The following is a 19,721-nucleotide window of genomic DNA, read 5'->3' as shown; positions in this document are numbered from 1 at the left end:
GAATTGATTTTTATCTTTTGAAAATTGATGATATTTAGTAGTTGGTGATTTAGATTCTCTTTATTACAAAAAGGACTTCCAATTGGTTTAACATGTTCAAAGAATTTTTGAATTTATTCCCTCTGCTATTATTAAAGATATTAACTTCTTTTTCTATCTCGTTAATAGTTTTCTTAATTATTGATGAATGCACTATAAGTATTTGATTTGAAACTTTTGATTTTGGATTTGTATTATTGTTGAATATAGTTCAAGTGTTTGATGAAATGCAAAACTGTTGCAATAAAAAAAAAAGAAAAGTATATGTGTGGTTTGAGAGTTTAGAAACTAAGAAGGTAAGGAGAATATAAAATAGAATAGTACGAGTTGGTTGTTTCTTGTAGGCGCTAAGACCTGAATTTCAGGTCACACTCTTTATTTTTTTCTTTTTACTTTATTATTATTGTTTTGGATTTAATTATTATAATGGTAATGGTAATAAATATTTATAATATACTGTTAATTGTATTTTTTATTTTAAATTTTTTAATATGTAGCCTAAATCCTTATATATATTGTGATTATATGTTAGCTTTTTATTCTGCAACCCTCAGACAACATGAATGAGAGCCTTAAAGATAATGGTCATATTGCGATCATATTGTTCTCTTATAAAAATCCAATGAAGATGAAGGTTTGATAATGAGATTGAATCATAGTGCAAGCTTAAGGAGGTATACAGGCTAAACAAGATTTGGAGAATGATAGGTCCAAATTATGTATATATATTTAAGATGTTCTAGTGCTTTAATAATATATTTTTTTTATATAATATGGTGAAAATAAATATTTATACCTCAATTAAGTTTAATTATCTATTTTCAGGTTATATCAACCAAAAGAGGAGAATATGGAAAAAATACTAAAAAAAAGGAGCTTAATTGGATATGTTCATATCAATACTCAAGATTAAGACGCGTGGACTGCTATTTGTTGGGCTGCCCAATTCTACTATTTATCTAAGGGATATTTTAGTTATTTTCTATTATTCTTATGATTTATATTAAAAGTTATTTATGGGCTAATATTTGATGGAGATAAAGATACCTATGGTCTTATCTATTACATAGACTTACATTAATACTTATCTTTAGGTAAACTTACTTTGGTGGATGACTCTTCTCTATATATATCTCTACAAATCTAGTTCTAATAAGAGGAAGAGAGTTTTCTCCTATATGCTTTCTGCTACATCTCCCACTTACATCTGTCCAACATTCTTTTCTCTGTAATTCTCTACAGCTCTACACAAACACTTTAGTTTAGTTATTCACTGTTCTTTTAAAATCTAAGGAGCTTTTCAAGAAGTGGAGAGTGAGTACCAATCATCTTCCTACTTGAAGGAGTTTGGATTTCAAGAGAGTTTTTATTTTCTGTTTTGTATTATGTTTTTCCATTTAATACCATAATAATTGGGTTAAATATGTTAGGCTAATTTTCATAAGCATTTAGTTTAGCTTTTTTTACATATGTATGAACCTTGTTATTTATTTATTTAATGAATGATTTCTTTACCTTCATACCTTTATTAGTTTCAGTTATTATTATTAGTTAACTATCATATTAATTTAATAATAATAATTGTTATGAAAATATTTAGGTTGAATGTATTAGAGACACCATCTTTGCTTCAATCTACGTTAGTAGAAGAAATTTTAGTTGTATCATTAGTTTGAGTGGACAAAAGAAAAGACACATCACCATCTCATTTATTAGATCTAGGCTAAAGTAAAATAAGAAAATTATTGAGTAATTGGCTAGCCTAATACTGTCTTTATCATATAGTTTTAAATCATAAGCATTTGTATTGCATATTTATTTTATAGTTTACTTAATTTCTTTTATGAATATTCTATTTTTTTCAAAATACTGGTTTAGAGTGTTTAAGTTATTTTTATTGTTTTGTATTGATGATTAGTTTTTATAATATTTGGCCTTATAGTTCCTTAAAAAATCGACCTCGTGGTGAACTTACCCTTACTATAGAAACAGTTTATGCACTTGCGAGTACTAACTTAGAAACATCATAAAAGAAACTTAATATAGCTATCATATAATTTTTCTATTGATATGTTGTACATGATGGACAAGTATTTTTATGGTTTTATTACTAGGTTTAGTAATAGAATTGGTGACTTTGATTTATACATATTTTAATTTATAGATTTTAATTTATTTAAATTTATTATGAATGATTTATTGATATATAGAAAGTTTAATATTTTAGTTTAAATGTTTAATTGTTAGTCTTTTTGTCTATTAAAAGTATTTTTTTTATATAAGCATATTTCAATATAAATTGAATATACTCATAATATACTACAATGATACTCTTGATATACCCAAAAGAAATTTTGGGTTAACTATTTCTTTTTAATTTTTCTTTTTTACTTCCTTTAGCTATTTAATGTTGCAGTTTTACATATTGTTTATTGTATACATGAGTTGCATTTATTTTATAAAAAGAATTAATTTTATAATTTAACAACTTGATCATCACATTTATTAGTTGAGAAATATTAATAGCTTTTAGATTCGATTTCATGATTTAGTTTCATAAATTAAAATTTATATAATAAATAGTTTTTATAATTAGTTAATAGTTATTATGAGTGATTAAAGTTTTTTATTAGAATGTATTCTACTCATACAATATATATATATATATATATATATATATATATATATATATATATATATATATATATAAATGTTTAATGAACTTAAAAATAGTAGTAGATATTTATTATATATTTATGATATACTCAGATATATATATATATATATATATATAAATGTTTAATGAACTTAAAAATAGTAGTAGATATTTATTATATATTTATGATATACTCAGATATATATATATATATATATATAAATGTTTAATGAACTTAAAAATAGTAGTAGATATTTATTATATATTTATGATATACTCAGAGTATTACCATATGTCGTTAAGTTTATAAGACTGTTGTAACAAAAGTTGAATGTACTCGATAATATCCTTTGTATACTCGAAATATATTTGGTATTAATATTTCTCATGATATTTATATTTTGCTTCTCTAAATTCGTCCAACAACTTTTTTTTGTTATTAGATTTGCATAGTGAATGTAATCTGAAATAATTCTTATTTGTTTAGATATTTTTAGAAATTGTTATTGATTATTTATTAAAATTTTTGGTACTTGTACACTAAATATATAGATTTTAATGAATTTGAAAATAGCATTATATACTCATAATATACTCAAAATACACTATATACTGTTAAGTATATAAGTTTTTTTGAATGTAATTCGAATATACTCATAATATATTTTGACAATACCCGTTGTATACTAGAAATAAACTTGGTTTAATCCATTTCTTGTTACTTTTTTTTATCCACTTCTTTTATATATTTTAATGTTATTTTATATAATTTTCTAATGTGTATATGAGTCTATTTCTTATATTTTTTGATATTTTTAAGAACCAGTTAATATTCTCATTCAAGCAATACAAATAGTATTTGCCTTTGACGACATTTGGTTATCTTATATTGGAATTGGTTGTTGATCTGGGCTGATTTCAAAAGTTTTCTTTGCTTGCATAAGCTTGGCTAAGCCTTTGGCGATATTTGGTTATCTTATATTGGAAGTGGTTGTTGATGCATAAAAACCCATGGCAAATTTCAAGTTATCTTTGCTTGCATAAACTTGACTAACTTCAATTTATTTGTGCCTTGGATAGGTTATGATTGATTTCACATTGTACTTTTTCAATTTGTTAACGACGATTTCGTTATCAAACTTGTGTTGTCTTTTATTTGTAATGGTGGTTAACTATTTTTTGCTTAATATTGGATCTCTATTCTTATTTTCTTCATTTTGATTTTAATTTGTTATGATATTATTTCTATGAGATTTATAAATTTGTTGTTTGGTATTAGATGTCATTTGCATCAAAATTATATATACCTCATATTTTCTTCCCAATGTCTATTATGGTGAAGAACAATAAATATTATATTCATATATGTTTGTAAAAAAAATAATAGACGATTTAAAATCTAAATGGAGAAAATTCAATAAGAATTAAAGTATCATAAGATAAACTCATTATATAAGAATCAAAGTATCATAAAATAAACTCGTTATATACCTAGTATATATTGTTTACTATATCCATTAAAAAGAATTATGTTTTGTTAAAATTTTATTTTTTATAATATATAATTTATGGTTTCTTTTATTTATTTATAATCGTATCTGTGGTTGAATTTTTGCAGTAGTTATACACAAAGGGTTTTTGGTGAAGTCACATTTTATCAACTTTAACACTAAATAGAATAAGATGCTTGCATTTTCTTCTATTTGTAGTTATGGACAATCGTGTTTGACTTCATATCAAATCCCATTCTTATTTTTTTCATTTGAATTTTGATTTTTTTTATATTATTTTCATGAGGTTTGTAAAGTTATTGTCTATGAGTACTAGAATGTCTTTTGCGTCATAGTTTACGTATATATCTTATATTTTCTTTCCAATGTCTACTATGATGAAGAAAAATAGGTATTTTATTCATATCTATTTATAAAAAAACATAAAAGATGATTTAAAAATCTGTATATGAAAAAATCAATAAGAATCTAAGTATCATATACATAGAATAAACTGGTTATGTACTTAGTATATACTATTTAATGTATGCTTTAAAAACGATTTTATATTTTATTTAAAAAATAATTTTCTATAATGTATAATTGATATTTCTTTTTATTTATTTATATTTATAAAATAGTTAATATACAAGAATCTCTCAATATATATATATATATATATATATATATATATATATATATATATCAAATAAATATAATTAAAATATAAATTTTTAAAATATATATACTTATGATATACCTCTATATACTTGATATATACTATTTTTTAGATTTTCTACAAAATAGATATAATTCCTTAGTTTTCCATGGATTTGAGTTTTAAAATTCAATATTCACTTTTTACAATTTTTTAAATACTTAAAAACACATATAATATAGTGGTTTTTGAAAAATTTTGATGTAATAAAATTCAAACACAAAATCAACTAAATATATATATATGAAATTGGATTACCTCTTCTGAAGTTGAAATATTGAAGAATCTACCTTTAAAAAGTTTCTCATATTTCGTTTTAGTGTTTATTGTTGTCTATTCATGATTTGTTGATAAGATTACTCTTTAATTTATTGCGATTTTATCAGGTTTAGCATTGTGATCATTTGACTTTTGATTCGGATAGTTTGAAGAAGAAAACATGTGTGCTTCTAATGCTAAGTAAAATAGTTAGTTTATTGTACTTTAAGCATATTTTTGTTAAATTTTAGAATTGTTAATATAAAATATAGTGGGTTTAGCTTTTTAGATATTTATATAAAATTCTGTAAATTTGATTCACCGTGAAATCATAAAGTGAAATTAACCTTATCTGTAGTTTTTAAAATTATTATTTTGTAGTTATCAATATAATATATCGAACAATGTCATTTACTAATCATCTTTGATCATTTTTTTTTCAAGAAAAGAAAAAAGAAAAAGAAAACAAAAGTAATACTTGGTGTCAATTGTTGCTAATATTTAACAATGTATCTAGCTAGCATCCTTAATATGCGTCTTTTCTACTAATGCTATTCCATCCTTATATTTGGTGCCATAGCGACAACATGTAATTCTCGCTAAATTATATTACTCATTCATTGCTGATATTTAAATAATTCAGCAATTCATTACAAATTTGTCAATAATCTGTCTTTCACTAAAGATAGATTGTGTTACTATTTTTTTTATAGTAAGAGAATTTCATTAGTAATCACAACTTAAAAGAGACAAGTAAACGTTCAATAAATAGAAAAAAATCTTATTATAAAATGAGCTTTTTTTTCTAAACTTTATTAACCATGTTGATAGAACAATTTGTGTTTGACACATTGGCTACAAACTCATTCTACTGTATAGTTATATTGAGTTACAAATCGACACCATTATCATTTAACGAATTCTTAATAAATCAAATATTTGAATATTATACTCAAACTCCTCTTAACTCATAGAAGAAAAATTAACTTTTATAAAAAAAAGAGACGCAATTTATCACCTAAATTTAAAATAATTAAGAAATATAGATCTACCAAAAGATTCTATAAATGACTTTTTAATCAAATAATTTTATCTCTTAATATCAATACATTAACAATCATAAAATCTTTTTTGATATATCTTTCATTTGAAATTTATTTCTCCAAATGCATTACTTAAAAAGCATAAGACATTTCACTATCATAAAAAATATACTTTGACAAATTCATGCATATAAATTGGAGACATGATTTGATTTTTCTTTTTTCTATTTTATCTAAAAAGAATAAACAACAAGAGGAGAAAGAGAAAAAAAAAAGAGGAGAGAAGATTTAGGATTAGCTATCTCTCATGGCAAAAAAGAATAATTTATTTATTTTTTTAATAAAATTTCTTATATGAAAAGAGTTGATCTTCTATAAAAATTGATTTAGAAGATTCAAAATAAAATATAGTGATATTTTCTAGGAATAAGGTAATGGAGGCAATCAATTCATACGGATTATTTCTAATACGGCTTTAAATTCGACCTAACGGTTACAAAAGGAAAGTATTAATAAATAAATAAATAGATAAAGAGATGATATTGCAACCCGCAGTCTGAATTCCACTTAAATCATTTGGGCCTGAGGCTCAGTTCTTTAAGAAGAAATTATGATGGACTTTGGATGGGCTTAAGTAGGGCCAATACTGATTCACGCCCAAGTTAGAGCTTGTCTGTTTCATATTTTCGTAACAAAAGACAAATTATTCAGGAGAAAAGAAAAGCTTGATTTTTATTACTAAGGATATTATCTTATTATTATTTTTTTTTAAAAGGAAAAATATTCAAAGGGCGTGGCAGGAGTAATTAATCCTGACAGCATGGTGGAAACTCAAGACAGATAAGATAGCTGATTGGCGTAAATAGGAGATTAAATGAAAAATAAAATTAAAAAGAAAAAAAGGAAAATTTAAAACCAAAAGGATAAGAAGACGAACAACCAGCTAAGTTAACGGCTACGACAGTGAAGCAGAAGCAAAAACACAAGCGTAGCATTTATCTCACCGTCGCAAACTCTCCGGCGATACGCATATGGAAACCACTACAGTACTTATTCAATTCTAACAACCAACCAACTAACTAACTAGAAGAGTCCACATCCAATGGCAACAGCAACACGTGTCCCAATTCGTTTCCCTAATAATAAATACGCTTGCGTGGCACCATCCTCACCCTTGTTCTACCTACCTTGTACAGCATTTACTTCGTTTCCACTTCCAGAGTCTTCTGCTCTCTCTTTTCCTTCACTCTCAAAAACACACAATTGCAAAGCTGGTTTTAGGAAATTAGTAGCGGTTTCAGCGTCAATGACGGATTCCACTTCAAGCACTGTCCTTGTCACCGGAGCTGGTGGTAGAACTGGTAAAATGTTTTTATATTTTAATTCAAGGTTTTTCTCCTTGTTTGTTTGTTTTGTATTGATGGTTTTATATTTTATAACTGATTCGATCCTCTTGCTTACTACGTTTTGTCACTCAAATCGCATAAGCTTTGCTCAAATTAACAAGCACTAAAATATAAATAAAAGAAATAAGTTAACTACTTAGTTCTTGTTAGATTCTTTTGTGGTTATAAACCCATGTGCTCTCTGTTTCTTGTTCTATATGCGATCGGAATCTGTAGTTACTTCCAAGCCTTCAAATGTAACTGTAAGATTTGAGCGTAAATTGATCTTAAATGAAAGAACTACTAAGAAAAGAAAAAAGGAAATAATTGAGCAACAATATAGTTATTTAGTTCAAAGTAAGGCTTGTAATTACATTAAGTAATTGATTTCCACAGTGTTAAACCCCAAAACGCAATTGTATTTCTAGAAAATCTTGCTTGTTTATAAGTTAATTGCCGGTAATATTCTAATTACAATATGATTTTATGATCTGTGCTCAGCTAACTTCATTCAATCTACAAGTTTCTAATGCTTAAGCGTATATGTATGTGTACTGTGTTAGCATTTTTTTCTTTCACTGCTAAAGCCAAAATCAGATGAGATAATGATATAATACCATTCCTTTGTTCTTGTTGTTTAATGAAGAGATGGATTGTTGATTCTTCTTCCTTTAATATGATATTGTGGCTCAAACTGTGGCAGGTTCAATAGTTTATAAGAAATTAAAGGAGAGGTCTGGCCAATATGTTGCAAGAGGTTTGGTCAGGACTCAAGAGAGTAAGGATAAAATTAGCGGAGCAGAGGATGTTTTTATTGGCGATATAAGGGAAACCGAAAGCATTGTTCCTGCTATCCAAGGAATTGATGCTCTCATTATTCTCACAAGTGCAGTGCCAAAGATGAAACCTGGGTTTGACCCAACTAAAGGCGGAAGGCCTGAGTTTTATTTTGAAGACGGAGCATATCCTGAACAGGTAGTCTCCTACTCTTCTCCAATGTTGGATCCACTTAGCTCATTTGTTTCTGTTTCTTGACAATACTTGATGTATGATTTTTCTGTCTCAGGTTGACTGGACTGGTCAGAAAAATCAAATTGATGCTGGTGTGATTCCATTTCATTGTTTCACTGATTCATTTTTTTTTTTAGTAATTACATTTATTTTTTCCTTTTGCTGAATTATATTTGATCAATTTGAACAGCTAAGGCTGCAGGAGTAAAGCAAATTGTGTTGGTTGGTTCTATGGGTGGAACAAATCTTAATCACCCCTTGAACAGTTTGGGCAATGGGAATATATTAGTATGTGATTAATTTCTACATCGCTTCTAAAATTACTTCCTTTTAGTGGTAGCTTAACTTGTGAGATACTCTTGGTTTTATTGATTGGACTTCTATTTCTTTTGTGTTCTTTCATTGATACCTATTTTTACTCCATTTCATTGCCAGGCTAACTTCATATCTCTGCGGTTTTATAGGTCTGGAAGAGAAAGGCTGAACAGTATTTGGCTGACTCTGGCATTCCATACACAATTATAAGGTAGACTCTTACCAGGTCATTTCTTCTTATATGGAATCTTTCCCATTTGAAATTTGATCATGATTCACTTTTGTACATAATTTTTTATGTTCTGTTGGAGTATTTATCTAGTAAATGGCAGAAACAGCTATGATTATGCTGTATGGCGATTTTTGCTCCCAAATTTGTACATCCTGCCAAAATTATGTTTTATGCACCATACAGCCTCATCTCTCTATTTGAAACATCACAGCTACCTTATCTTACTCCCTTGGTGGCCTATTCTTGTTCTCAGTTCACTACTACAGCAGCCTGTTTAGTATGTACCTGAAACTCATGTGAACTACCGAACATGATCAAAATACATTATCACTATGTTTGGTGATCAAGACTTTTGGATTCGAACAAATGTTTTGTCTGGTAACCACATAAATTTCTATTAATGATGTTTTCAAACAGAACGACAAAAAACAGAGAAGTGCTATATATATTTGAAATAATATTTAACAATTTATTATTTCAAATACTTGTTTCAAAATTTGATATTTCAAATTCAGAATTTCAGATACAAATGCATGAATCCAAACACAAGGTAAAGCTCTTATTGCAGCAATCAAAGAGTGTAAGAGCAAACAAATACAATGCAGGCAAAACTTGCCAAACAGCAGAAGAAAACACAAAAACTTGTTAACTTTTTATGTTAGCTCGCCAATTGACACGGAACATTTTGGCTGAACAGGGCCGGAGGACTACAGGACAAAGAAGGAGGTGTGCGAGAATTACTCATTGGGAAGGATGATGAGCTTCTTCAGACAGAGACTAGAACCATTGCTAGGGCTGATGTTGCAGAAGTCTGCATTCAGGTACTAATTGTTAAGGCATTTGAACCTTTTGTTTCTTCCAGATTTGCACTGGTTCCTTCGGCTCCTTGTACTTGCTCACTTTTATAACTCCTTGTACTTGCTCACTTTTATAAAACTCCCCCTTGCTTTCTCTTTATACAGGCATTGCAGTTTGAGGAAGCTAAATTTAAGGCATTTGACCTGGCCTCCAAGCCAGAGGGGACCGGCAGTCCGACCAAAGATTTTAAGGCTCTTTTTTCCCAAGTCACTACCCGATTTTGATTCTTACTGGACCATTATCATTGGTCTTGGATTATTGCTGTCTTTCTGTGCTTTAAATCAGAATGTTGTGTTTGCTTTCAATATTGTAATACCCTTCAGTTGATTAGGAGAAAGAGCATGATCAGAGGATCAAGCATATCAGCTGTCTTTCTATAACTAGCAATAAAATGATGCATATGCTGTATTATTTTGAGCAAGCTAAATTGAGAAACCCCGCCCCCCCCCCCCCCCCCCCCCCCCCCCCCCCCCCCCCTCAAAAAAAAAAAAAAAAAAAGTGTCCAAACACAAGGTAGAGTGACTTAAAATCTTCAAAATACAGATACTTTACGGATGGTAAAACCAATTTATAAAATGAATACTCGGAATCTGTGATGCTAATCTCTCAATCAATATTAAAAGATAGCTTGGAATACAATCACATGTAAAAAGAATTGAAAAGAGAACAGTTGTATTAAGACAAAATGCAACTCCAACATTTTCAATGATAAAATAGTTGTTATACGGACACAAATATATAAATGATAACCGACCACGAATGATCGAGTAATAATTGAAATTTGTGCATAAATAATCAGTGAGATCAAAAAAGATAAATAATAATGGAACATAAACAATTGAGCAAGCTATTACCCAATACAGTCAGTCAATCCAACAAAGCATCACGGAGTGAGGGTTTCACCCCTTTCTATAGAAAATAAGAGATTATATATATTTTTTGTTGAGCTAATAAGAGAGTATTGTCACGCCGGCCTCATCCTTGGGCGATGTCCATGCGACACATAGTGCTAAGAGTGCTGGAGTAATGCGGAATTCCCCTAGAACACTCTAAAATACTCTAGAATGGTCTAGACACTTCTAAAATAATTTAGAATAGTATAAATACTTTTAAAACATTCTAAAAGAATAGGGACAATTCTTGTACATACTAGATTAGTCTAGAATATTCTAGACCTATGTAGGTTACTCTAGAATATTCTAGACATATACATGTGATATGTGTGGAGAATTTTAGAAGAATGAATTGTGGCCACAAGTTGAAGAGTTGGGAAGTCTATAAATTCCCCTTCCATCATCATTTGTAACAACAAGATACAACAAGAAGAACAACAAGAACAGCATACAAGAAGAGGAAGGTTGGAAACTTAATAAAGCTCTCTATATTTTCAAAACTCAAATGCTTTCAACTCTTTACCCTATCTAAGTCCTAAACCCCTACTGCCTACTTTATTCCCCTAAAATTGCTCCCAACTCTCATATAGGCTTACTTAGTTCAACTTCGTCCAGTAAGTTAACTAAGTGCCGCGCGACTTGACTAACCTCTAAGCCGAAGTTTCGTGACAGCAAGCGCATACTTTCTGTCCCTCATTCATATCCTCATTTCCTCCCCACTCTTTTTTTAAAAAAATGTAGAAAAGAAGAAAAAAAATGAAGAAAAAATGTAAGATATGGCAAACGATGTCGTAGAAACCAATTATACAGATTGTGCAACTCACAGTACCAACCAGAATCCAGATATGGCGTTAGTTATCTCCTTAAACAATCCAGGGCCACTCTGTTTTATGGCGATTGTACCTAAAAAATCCCTGAACACTACAATTGAAAGCCGTCGCTGTAGCTTTAGAATATCTATTAAAAGCCTAAGGCCAAAGCACCGCAGTCGCAGATTAGTCGTCAATAAATTGGATACAAGCTCTAACCAAAACAATCAACAAGGTTCTCTCTTTCTCTCTCTCTAGAATTGAATATCGAAGTGGAAATTTGAAATTGGTCCTTTATGTTTCTTTTATCAGATGAGGAAGTTAACAATTTAGGAGTTAAAGCTGCATTATCTATGCTCAAATTCTACAAAAGTAAGTTTCTCTTGTTTGTTTATAAATGTAATACACTATTTACTTTGACTGCAAAATTAATGAAGTGAAAGTGCAGGGGAAATCTCGCCGCTGTTACCGAACAGCTGTAGATATGTTCCTACCTGCAGTGAGTATTCGATGATTGCTTACAAGAAGTATGGTGTTGTCAAAGGCACCGTCTTGACTGCTTGGCGTCTCTGTCGCTGTAATCCCCTTGGTAAATTCTATCATCTTTTTACTCTATAATCTTCGGTCGTGCAAACTCAATTCTCATTACCTCATTTGTCATTTCATTTCTAAATGCATTGACACTGTTTAGTTTGTTTACTTTTAGGTGGATCTGGATTTGATCCTCCACGATGGTTTGATGAGAAAATTCCACCTCAAGAATGAGATGGATCTTTCTATTTGCCTGCAAACATTTAAGGTTCTTTTTCTTTTACATTTTGGGTTTGTAAATTCACTTTGTAAACTTCAAAGGATATAATGTTTTACATAGAAATGAATATTAGATTTCCTGTAATCAATACAAATGATTAATGCAGAACAATTTATTTAGGTTAAATATGTCAAAAAAATAGAGAAATCAAACTATTTTTTACTAACTTTTGGCCTGAGCCTATGTTCATAAGTAAATGGATAATGAAATCCATTAATTAAATTAAAAAGGCGCAAACATAATAGAGAGTACTACTCAAGCCTTAAACCTAAGTACACTTGATAAGCTCAACTCTCCCAAAATATTTAGGGTAAGTTAAACAACGAACAATTGAACAAAATTTATTTACCGGACCTAAATGATGAGGAATTCTGAAAAAGTAATCTCATATTAAACTGCCACGTTGATGGTTATTTATATCCTGCCATGACTCTTTTGCACTAAGTTCATGGATCTTGACTTTCATGCAAAGTCAGGTGATCTCTAATTGACTTGCTTGCCCAGTTGTCCAAATTGGCCATCAAATTTGCATGAATGATCTTGTACTTTGAAGGCTATAATCAAATTCAAGTCATTGTTATGAAATTATGATCTTGTAATTTGAAGTCTATAATTGAATTCAAGCCATCTTTATGAAATTCAACCTTATATAATATTTTGTGTTCTCATAGAATCAGTAGACCTCACTCCCCCTTCTCTATATAGGTCCCTAAGGTAACTTGAGTTCTACCATGGACCCTAAAGTATAAGACTATTACTCATGTGAACTTGGTGTACCGTCCTTTTAATGAAGACCAAGTTCACCGAACCTGGTTCCAAGCCTTCAACGACAATAAAGAGTTCTTCAAGCAATTTTTTCAATGCAAGGAATATTTGTGTTAGGTTCTCCCATTTACGTCCAGCAAAATATTGTTATAGTTGCGTGATAAAGGAGTACCTAATATCTGTAAGGATTGACATATATCTAGTAATAACATTGATATAAGATATTATTTTATAAGTTTCTTTGATACGAAGGGATTATTGGCCTGCTTACTTTTAAAATAAAGTAATAAGGGCTTGAGCCTGCTCGGAACTCTTTGGTTAACTGGTGGATTTTACTTCCCCTTCAACTGTCCATAGGCTTACACCAAACCGTGCAAATTTTTAGGTACCCAGAGTTTCAGCTGTCCACTTAAAGGGTTTTCTCCTTTTACTTTCTGTGTTCATAGATTCACCTTCATATTTATAGATTCAGTCTTGTAGATATACATAAAGATAAGATTTTCCACATTTGACATGAAAAGGGAAGAAAAGATTTCCAGGGTTGAAGTTAAAGAAAGAAGGTTCAACGTTTTCCATTTTGCTTTAGTGGATTGGCCTTTATTTCTTTTTCACTATAGTTGCGAAGGATGACAATTCACTTCAACCATGGTGGTAGCAGTCAACAATTGATGCATCGTCGTCATTCGCAAAAGTACTATACGCTCTTTAAAAAAGTCCAAGACTTTCTCTATAGTGGTTTTTGTGTGACTTAGTTGATACTGCGCTTTCAATTATCTAGATAGGAGTTCTAAACAAGTAGTTTGTATGTCTTGTTGGTGTTGTGCCTTGAGGAAGTTTGTGAAATTATAAATAGATAATGCAAAAATAAACATAGGTACTGGAACTTCCTTTACTATTTGCCTTTTCACATGTAACTTTGTTTATATGCTAATAAAACTTGTTTAAATATGAACAGACAGATTCTTTGGATGCTAAAAGTGTCTGACAAATTACAACTGTGATAAAAATTACTCAAATAGTCTTTATTATTGAATATGTTTAAATGTGAAAATTAGTTTTTGGCTGTTTCAGTTATTGGATCTTTCATACACATCGATCTTTATGCTAATATACCTGATTAAGGGTTATGGCAAGACCTAGCAGAGTGCTTTCATCGTAGGTGTTCTTTTCAATCTCTGCATTTTACCGTCCACCGGAAATTCTCTCTGCCGTACTGCTTTTGACAAGGCTGCTATTTGTCAAGTGAAAACTGTCACCATTTTGAAGAAGTCTTTCTCTGGTCAATGATAGAACTGGTTTGTTTTAGAATTGTTTGCTGCCACTTGATTTAGAGGTGATTAAGATACAAAATTTCTGGGAAGAACAAAGTTCACTGTCTTGACCTTGTTTACAAGAAGAATTGAAAGCCAGTTCTGGATCCTGCTTCAGCCACCACGTATCAGCTTATCAGGCATAGGTAGGGAAATTGTCATAATGGATATATATGACAGTAGCTTATGCAATGTTTTGATATCGTCAGTGGGCTTCCTGTAGCTGAAATTTAAAACAATGGCATTTTCATTTTCATGCCAAAGCGATACAATCAAACAAACTAGTGATGTATTTTTCAGTCACAGCAATTTATCTGTCAGTGAATTTATACCTGCTTCCAAGACTAATGCGAAACTCTTTAACGTAATTCATTGAGTTGAAAGTGGTACAATAGCTTCACACAAAAAAACTCGAGAGAGATACATATGGAGAGAGATTTGTGCAGGACAATGTTGGCTTAATCTTATTCATGACTTGCATAATGCCTCCAATGGGGCGGAACCTCAATCAAAGCCCCCGATGCGAAGTCGATTCTAGATGCTGCTATCTTCCAATGTGAGGAATTTCAGGCAGAATAATATCCTTAGCTCCCTTTCCCAATTTAGAATGAAAGCCCCCCTGAGTCTGGTATGAAACTCAACTTAGATGGAGCTGTGTTTAAGAGACTTAACAAGGGGAGGACTGCTGCGGTTGCTAAGGATTCTAACTGTTTTATGATATCTTGGTGCTCTAAGGCGTTAGCTTGCCAAACGGACCCCCTAATCTTAGAGTCCTTGGCACTTCGAGAGGCTTGCTTGTTTTTTTCCTTTTTTTTTTTCCGACAGAGAGGCTCGCTTGTTGGCTCACAGGAAGAGTTTCACTATCCTAATTATTGCAAGTGATTGGAAAATTGCAGTGGGTCTGTCAATGGTGCTTGCCTCCATCTGCTGGCATTTTTTGTTGACATTTCTAGTTTGGCTAGTTCCTTTTCTCCAATGTAATTTCACTTTTGTTAAAAGGCAACGATTTAGCTAAATGTGCTCTCAATACTCTCTTTTTAACCAGGTGCCTTGACCTGGTAAACTGTTTGTAATCCTTTTGATTTCAATGAACTCTCTCTTCGGATGCATTGGCTCATTATTCAATCAGTGACAAGAGGCATAAAATTGTATTAGATAATGATTATTTATATTCTTTTTTCATAAATATTTGACTTCCTCTAACTCATGTGAGACTAATTAATTACAAAAGGAAAAGATTTAGGTTTCTAATAATATCAACTTCAATTGTTCCTTTCCAATTTCAAATGCTTCTAGTAATTGACCCTCTAATTTTTTAAGATTCAGACACTTGAACCATTTTTTATCAAAATCTCCCAAATAATATATTTATATAGCCCATACTTAAGGTCCGACAGATGGCTTTACAGGAAATAATATATCCCAGCCCATCCCAGCTCACTGCTTCTTCTGTGTTGTACTCTCACTAGAGTACAACCCACAGAACCCTTGAACTACGACAATCAAAACCCTCAATTCAAACCAAAAAAAGAATCCCAAAACCCTAGCTCTGTACTAAGTTTGTTCTATTTTCACTTTCATGTATGCTAATGTATGCTGATGTAGATCAAAACTAAAAAGAAGCAAAACAAAAACCATATATCTAAGACCTTCTAATTTCCTAAAAGAAAAAAATGGCATATTTATCCCTCTCTAAGCCCTACAAATCTCGTGTTTATCACACTATCCCCAGACTGTCACTCCATTTCTGCACTTTAACTCAAGATCCAATCCCCTCTGTAACCCAAATCTCCAATCCCCAATCTGAGACATTAAATGATGCAGCAGCAGCAGCAGCAGCAGCAGCAACTCAAGAGAATCAAACCCAAACTTACCAGCGAATCCCTCGAGGTAAGCGCCCAGACCCAGAAAAAGTAGAAGATACAATCTCTAGAATGATGGCTAACCGACCCTGGACGACCCGTTTACAGAACTCAATTAGGAATTTAGTTCCTCATTTTGATCATTCTCTAGTTTATAATGTTCTGCACGCTGCTCGTAACTCCGAGCACGCGCTACAGTTCTTCAGGTGGGTCGAGCGAGCCGGGTTGTTTAAAAACGACCGCGATACCCATATGAAGATCATTGAGATTCTTGGTCGAGCTTCAAAACTTAATCATGCTCGTTGTATTCTTTTGGATATGCCTAAAAAGGGTGTTGAATGGGATGAGTATATGTTTGTTGTGTTAATTGAGAGTTATGGTAAGGCTGGGATAGTTCAAGAGGCTGTTAAGATTTTTAATAAAATGAATGAATTGGGTGTTGAGAGGAGTATTAAGAGTTATGATGCTTTGTTCAAGGTGATTTTGAGAAGAGGTCGGTATATGATGGCTAAAAGGGTTTTCAACAAGATGTTGAATGATGGGATTCAGCCAACTAGACATACTTATAATATTATGCTTTGGGGATTTTTCTTGTCGCTGAGGTTAGAGACTGCGATGAGGTTTTATGACGATATGAAGAATAGAGGGATATCACCTGATGTGGTTACTTATAATACTATGATTAATGGGTTTTATAGGTTTAAGAAGATGGAGGAGGCAGAGAAGTTGTTTGTGGAGATGAAGGGGAAGAATATAGCGCCTACAGTTATAAGTTATACCACTATGATTAAAGGTTATGTTGCAGTTGATAGAGTGGATGATGGGTTGAGGTTGCTTGAGGAGATGAAATCATTTAATATCAAACCTAATGTTCATACTTATTCGACTTTGTTGCCGGGGCTTTGCGATGCTGGGAAAATGACTGAGGCTAAGGATATTTTGATAGAGATGGTGGCAAGACATCTTGCTCCAAAGGATAATTCAATTTTTTTGAGGTTGTTATCTTGTCAGTGCAAGGCTGGGGATTTGAGAGCTGCTGAGGATGTGCTAAATACAATGATGCGACTGCACATACCAACAGAGGCTGGACATTATGGTGTCTTGATAGCGAATTTCTGCAAGGCTGAGGAGTATGATCGGGCAGTGAAGTATTTGGACAAGCTTATTGAGAAAGAAATTATTTTGAGGCCACAGAGTACGTTGGAAATAGAATCCAATGCTTATAACCCAATGATTCAGTATTTATGCAGTCATGGGCAAACAGGAAAAGCAGAAATCTTTTTCCGGCAGTTGATGAAAAAGGGTGTTCAGGATCCACTTGCCTTTAATAATTTGATCTGTGGGCATGCCAAAGAAGGTTATCCTGATTCTGCCTTTGAAATTGTCAAAATTATGGGTAAAAGAGGGGTTCCTCGAGATGCAGATGCTTACAGGTTAATCATTGAGAGCTACTTGAGGAAAGGTGAGCCAGCTGATGCCAAAACAGCTTTGGATGGTATGCTTGAAGATGGGCATGTTCCAGATCCATCTGTGTTCAGGTCAGTGATGGAGAGTCTGTTTGAAGATGGAAGAGTTCAGACTGCTAGCCGTGTTATGAAGAGTATGGTCGAAAAGGGGGTGAAGGAAAATATGGACTTGGTAGGTAAGATTTTGGAAGCTCTCCTCATGAGAGGTCATGTTGAGGAAGCCCTTGGACGAATTGAGCTGCTAATGCAGAGTGGTTTTCATGTCAATTTTGATGATCTTCTGTCTGTTCTTAGTGAGAAAGGGAAGACAATAGCTGCTCTTAAGTTGCTAGATTTTGCTTTGGAAAGAGACTTTAACTTGGACTTTAAAAGCTATGATAAAGTGCTGGATGCTCTCTTAGCTGCAGGGAAGACTCTCAATGCATATTCAATACTGTGTAAAATCATGCAGAAAGGAGGGGTCTCAGATTGGAGTAGCAGCAAGGATTTGATTAAGAGCCTTAATCAGGAGGGAAACACGAAGCAGGCTGATATCCTGTCAAGAATGATAAAGGGAGGGGAAAAATCTCATGAAAACAAGAAAGGAAAGAAACAAGCTTCTTTTGCAGCCTAACGGCGATGCTTCAATATTTTTTCTTTCCTTTTTTTGGTTTAGAGGTCAGAATATGGTTGAATGGTCAGTGGAGATCGATAACTAGTTTCAAATTTCAGCAAAATAAATGTTAAGGAAATCAATTTAACATGTTTTGCTTAATCATATTTGACACTGTTATCCTGTTAAAAATATTCATTGTTCTCGATTTGATTATTGTTGGAGACTGAAAGAATTACATTGCGAACTTGAGAATATGGTTCTGATGTCCAAGGATTGAAGAGGATGGATGGCTTCCGATAGCTCCTTTTCCTATTCTTTTCTTTGTGCCATTCTTATTCACAGACGCTGTATGGGAAATTTTGAATAAATTCTTTATACTCTTAATTTATTTGTTAGAATTTTTTTTTTTTCTTCTCTTAATATCTCTGATTAAAATAACTATCATGATGATATATTGTTGCCATGAAGTGTTTCAGAGCTCTGAATACAAGAGGAAAGGAACAGGCTTCTTTTATGGTCTGACTATGTTGGTTTTTAAGTTTTCTTTGAATTAGATGTCAGAAAATGAGAATATGGTTGAATCACGGATGGTTAATAATGGAGTAATTCTGACTTTTATCTTAAAAAGTTTGCATGGAACATGAGGCAGATTAAGTAGGCAGGCTGATCATACGTTACAATTTCAGCTGCTTGCAACATAAGGTTGCCAATGTCTTAGTTGATGAAGGCTTTAGCAAGCAATTAGGTAAAGAATTCCAATGGACTTTGAGACTCGCAAAAATAGTACTACTTTTAGGAATTTATTTCAGCAATCCTTCGTGATTCAACAAGCAGTAGTAGAAATTATTTTATTAATGCAGTAGAAAAGAAAAAGAAAAGTAGAAAACTGTATGTTATAATAAATAAATAGGGTAGCGGTTTAAGAATAGATAACTAAAAAAGTTAAGTTAAAATCTGAAAATTTTAAGATAAGAAAAAATTAAATAATTAATCAAATATGAAAAAATTGAAAAGCTAAGTCAAAATATGATCGTTTTAAAGTTAAAAAAAATAATTAATTAATCAAATATTAAAAAATTAAATTGGATTAGATCCAAGCCCGAAATAATATTAAAAAATTAAAAAGCTAAGTTAAAATATGAACGTTTTAAGCTTAAAAAAATTAAATAATTAATCAAATATTAAAAAATTGAGTTGGATTAAAT

General features: G+C 31.4%; 3 protein-coding genes across 4 annotated transcripts; all 3 read left to right on the top strand.

Moving 5' to 3' along the window:
• The first annotated feature begins 7,092 nt into the window (after window positions 1–7,092).
• Window positions 7,093–10,416, top strand: LOC8260244 (uncharacterized protein At5g02240). The gene is made up of 7 exons (XM_002530941.4): window positions 7,093–7,565; window positions 8,293–8,564; window positions 8,656–8,692; window positions 8,791–8,888; window positions 9,065–9,126; window positions 9,845–9,968; window positions 10,110–10,416. The coding sequence occupies exons 1-7, from the start codon at window positions 7,307–7,309 to the stop codon at window positions 10,227–10,229; spliced, it is 972 nt and encodes a 323-aa protein (XP_002530987.1). The 5' UTR covers window positions 7,093–7,306; the 3' UTR covers window positions 10,230–10,416.
• A 913-nt stretch (window positions 10,417–11,329) lies between these two features.
• Window positions 11,330–14,333, top strand: LOC8260243 (UPF0161 protein At3g09310). Of its 2 annotated transcripts, XM_015726484.3 has the most exons (5): window positions 11,330–11,942; window positions 12,020–12,079; window positions 12,156–12,296; window positions 12,414–12,506; window positions 13,224–14,333. In XM_015726484.3, exons 1-4 carry the CDS (start codon window positions 11,675–11,677, stop codon window positions 12,470–12,472), a joined length of 528 nt encoding a protein of 175 aa, XP_015581970.2. In that variant the 5' UTR covers window positions 11,330–11,674; the 3' UTR covers window positions 12,473–12,506; window positions 13,224–14,333. The 2 variants fall into 2 exon arrangements, with proteins under 2 accessions (XP_015581970.2, XP_002530986.2); XM_002530940.4 differs by lacking the exon at window positions 13,224–14,333 and having other exon boundaries at window positions 11,331–11,942; window positions 12,414–12,644.
• A 1,692-nt stretch (window positions 14,334–16,025) lies between these two features.
• Window positions 16,026–18,904, top strand: LOC8260242 (pentatricopeptide repeat-containing protein At2g37230). The gene has a single exon (XM_002530939.4). It carries the CDS (start codon window positions 16,267–16,269, stop codon window positions 18,532–18,534), a length of 2,268 nt encoding a protein of 755 aa, XP_002530985.2. The 5' UTR covers window positions 16,026–16,266; the 3' UTR covers window positions 18,535–18,904.
• The last annotated feature ends 817 nt before the right edge of the window (window positions 18,905–19,721 follow it).

This window comes from Ricinus communis, chromosome 10, assembly GCF_019578655.1.
Source record: "Ricinus communis isolate WT05 ecotype wild-type chromosome 10, ASM1957865v1, whole genome shotgun sequence".
Taxonomy (NCBI): Eukaryota; Viridiplantae; Streptophyta; class Magnoliopsida; order Malpighiales; family Euphorbiaceae; genus Ricinus; species Ricinus communis.
The sequence above is the reverse complement of the archived record's forward strand: the minus strand, read 5'-3'. Positions and strand labels throughout refer to the sequence as shown.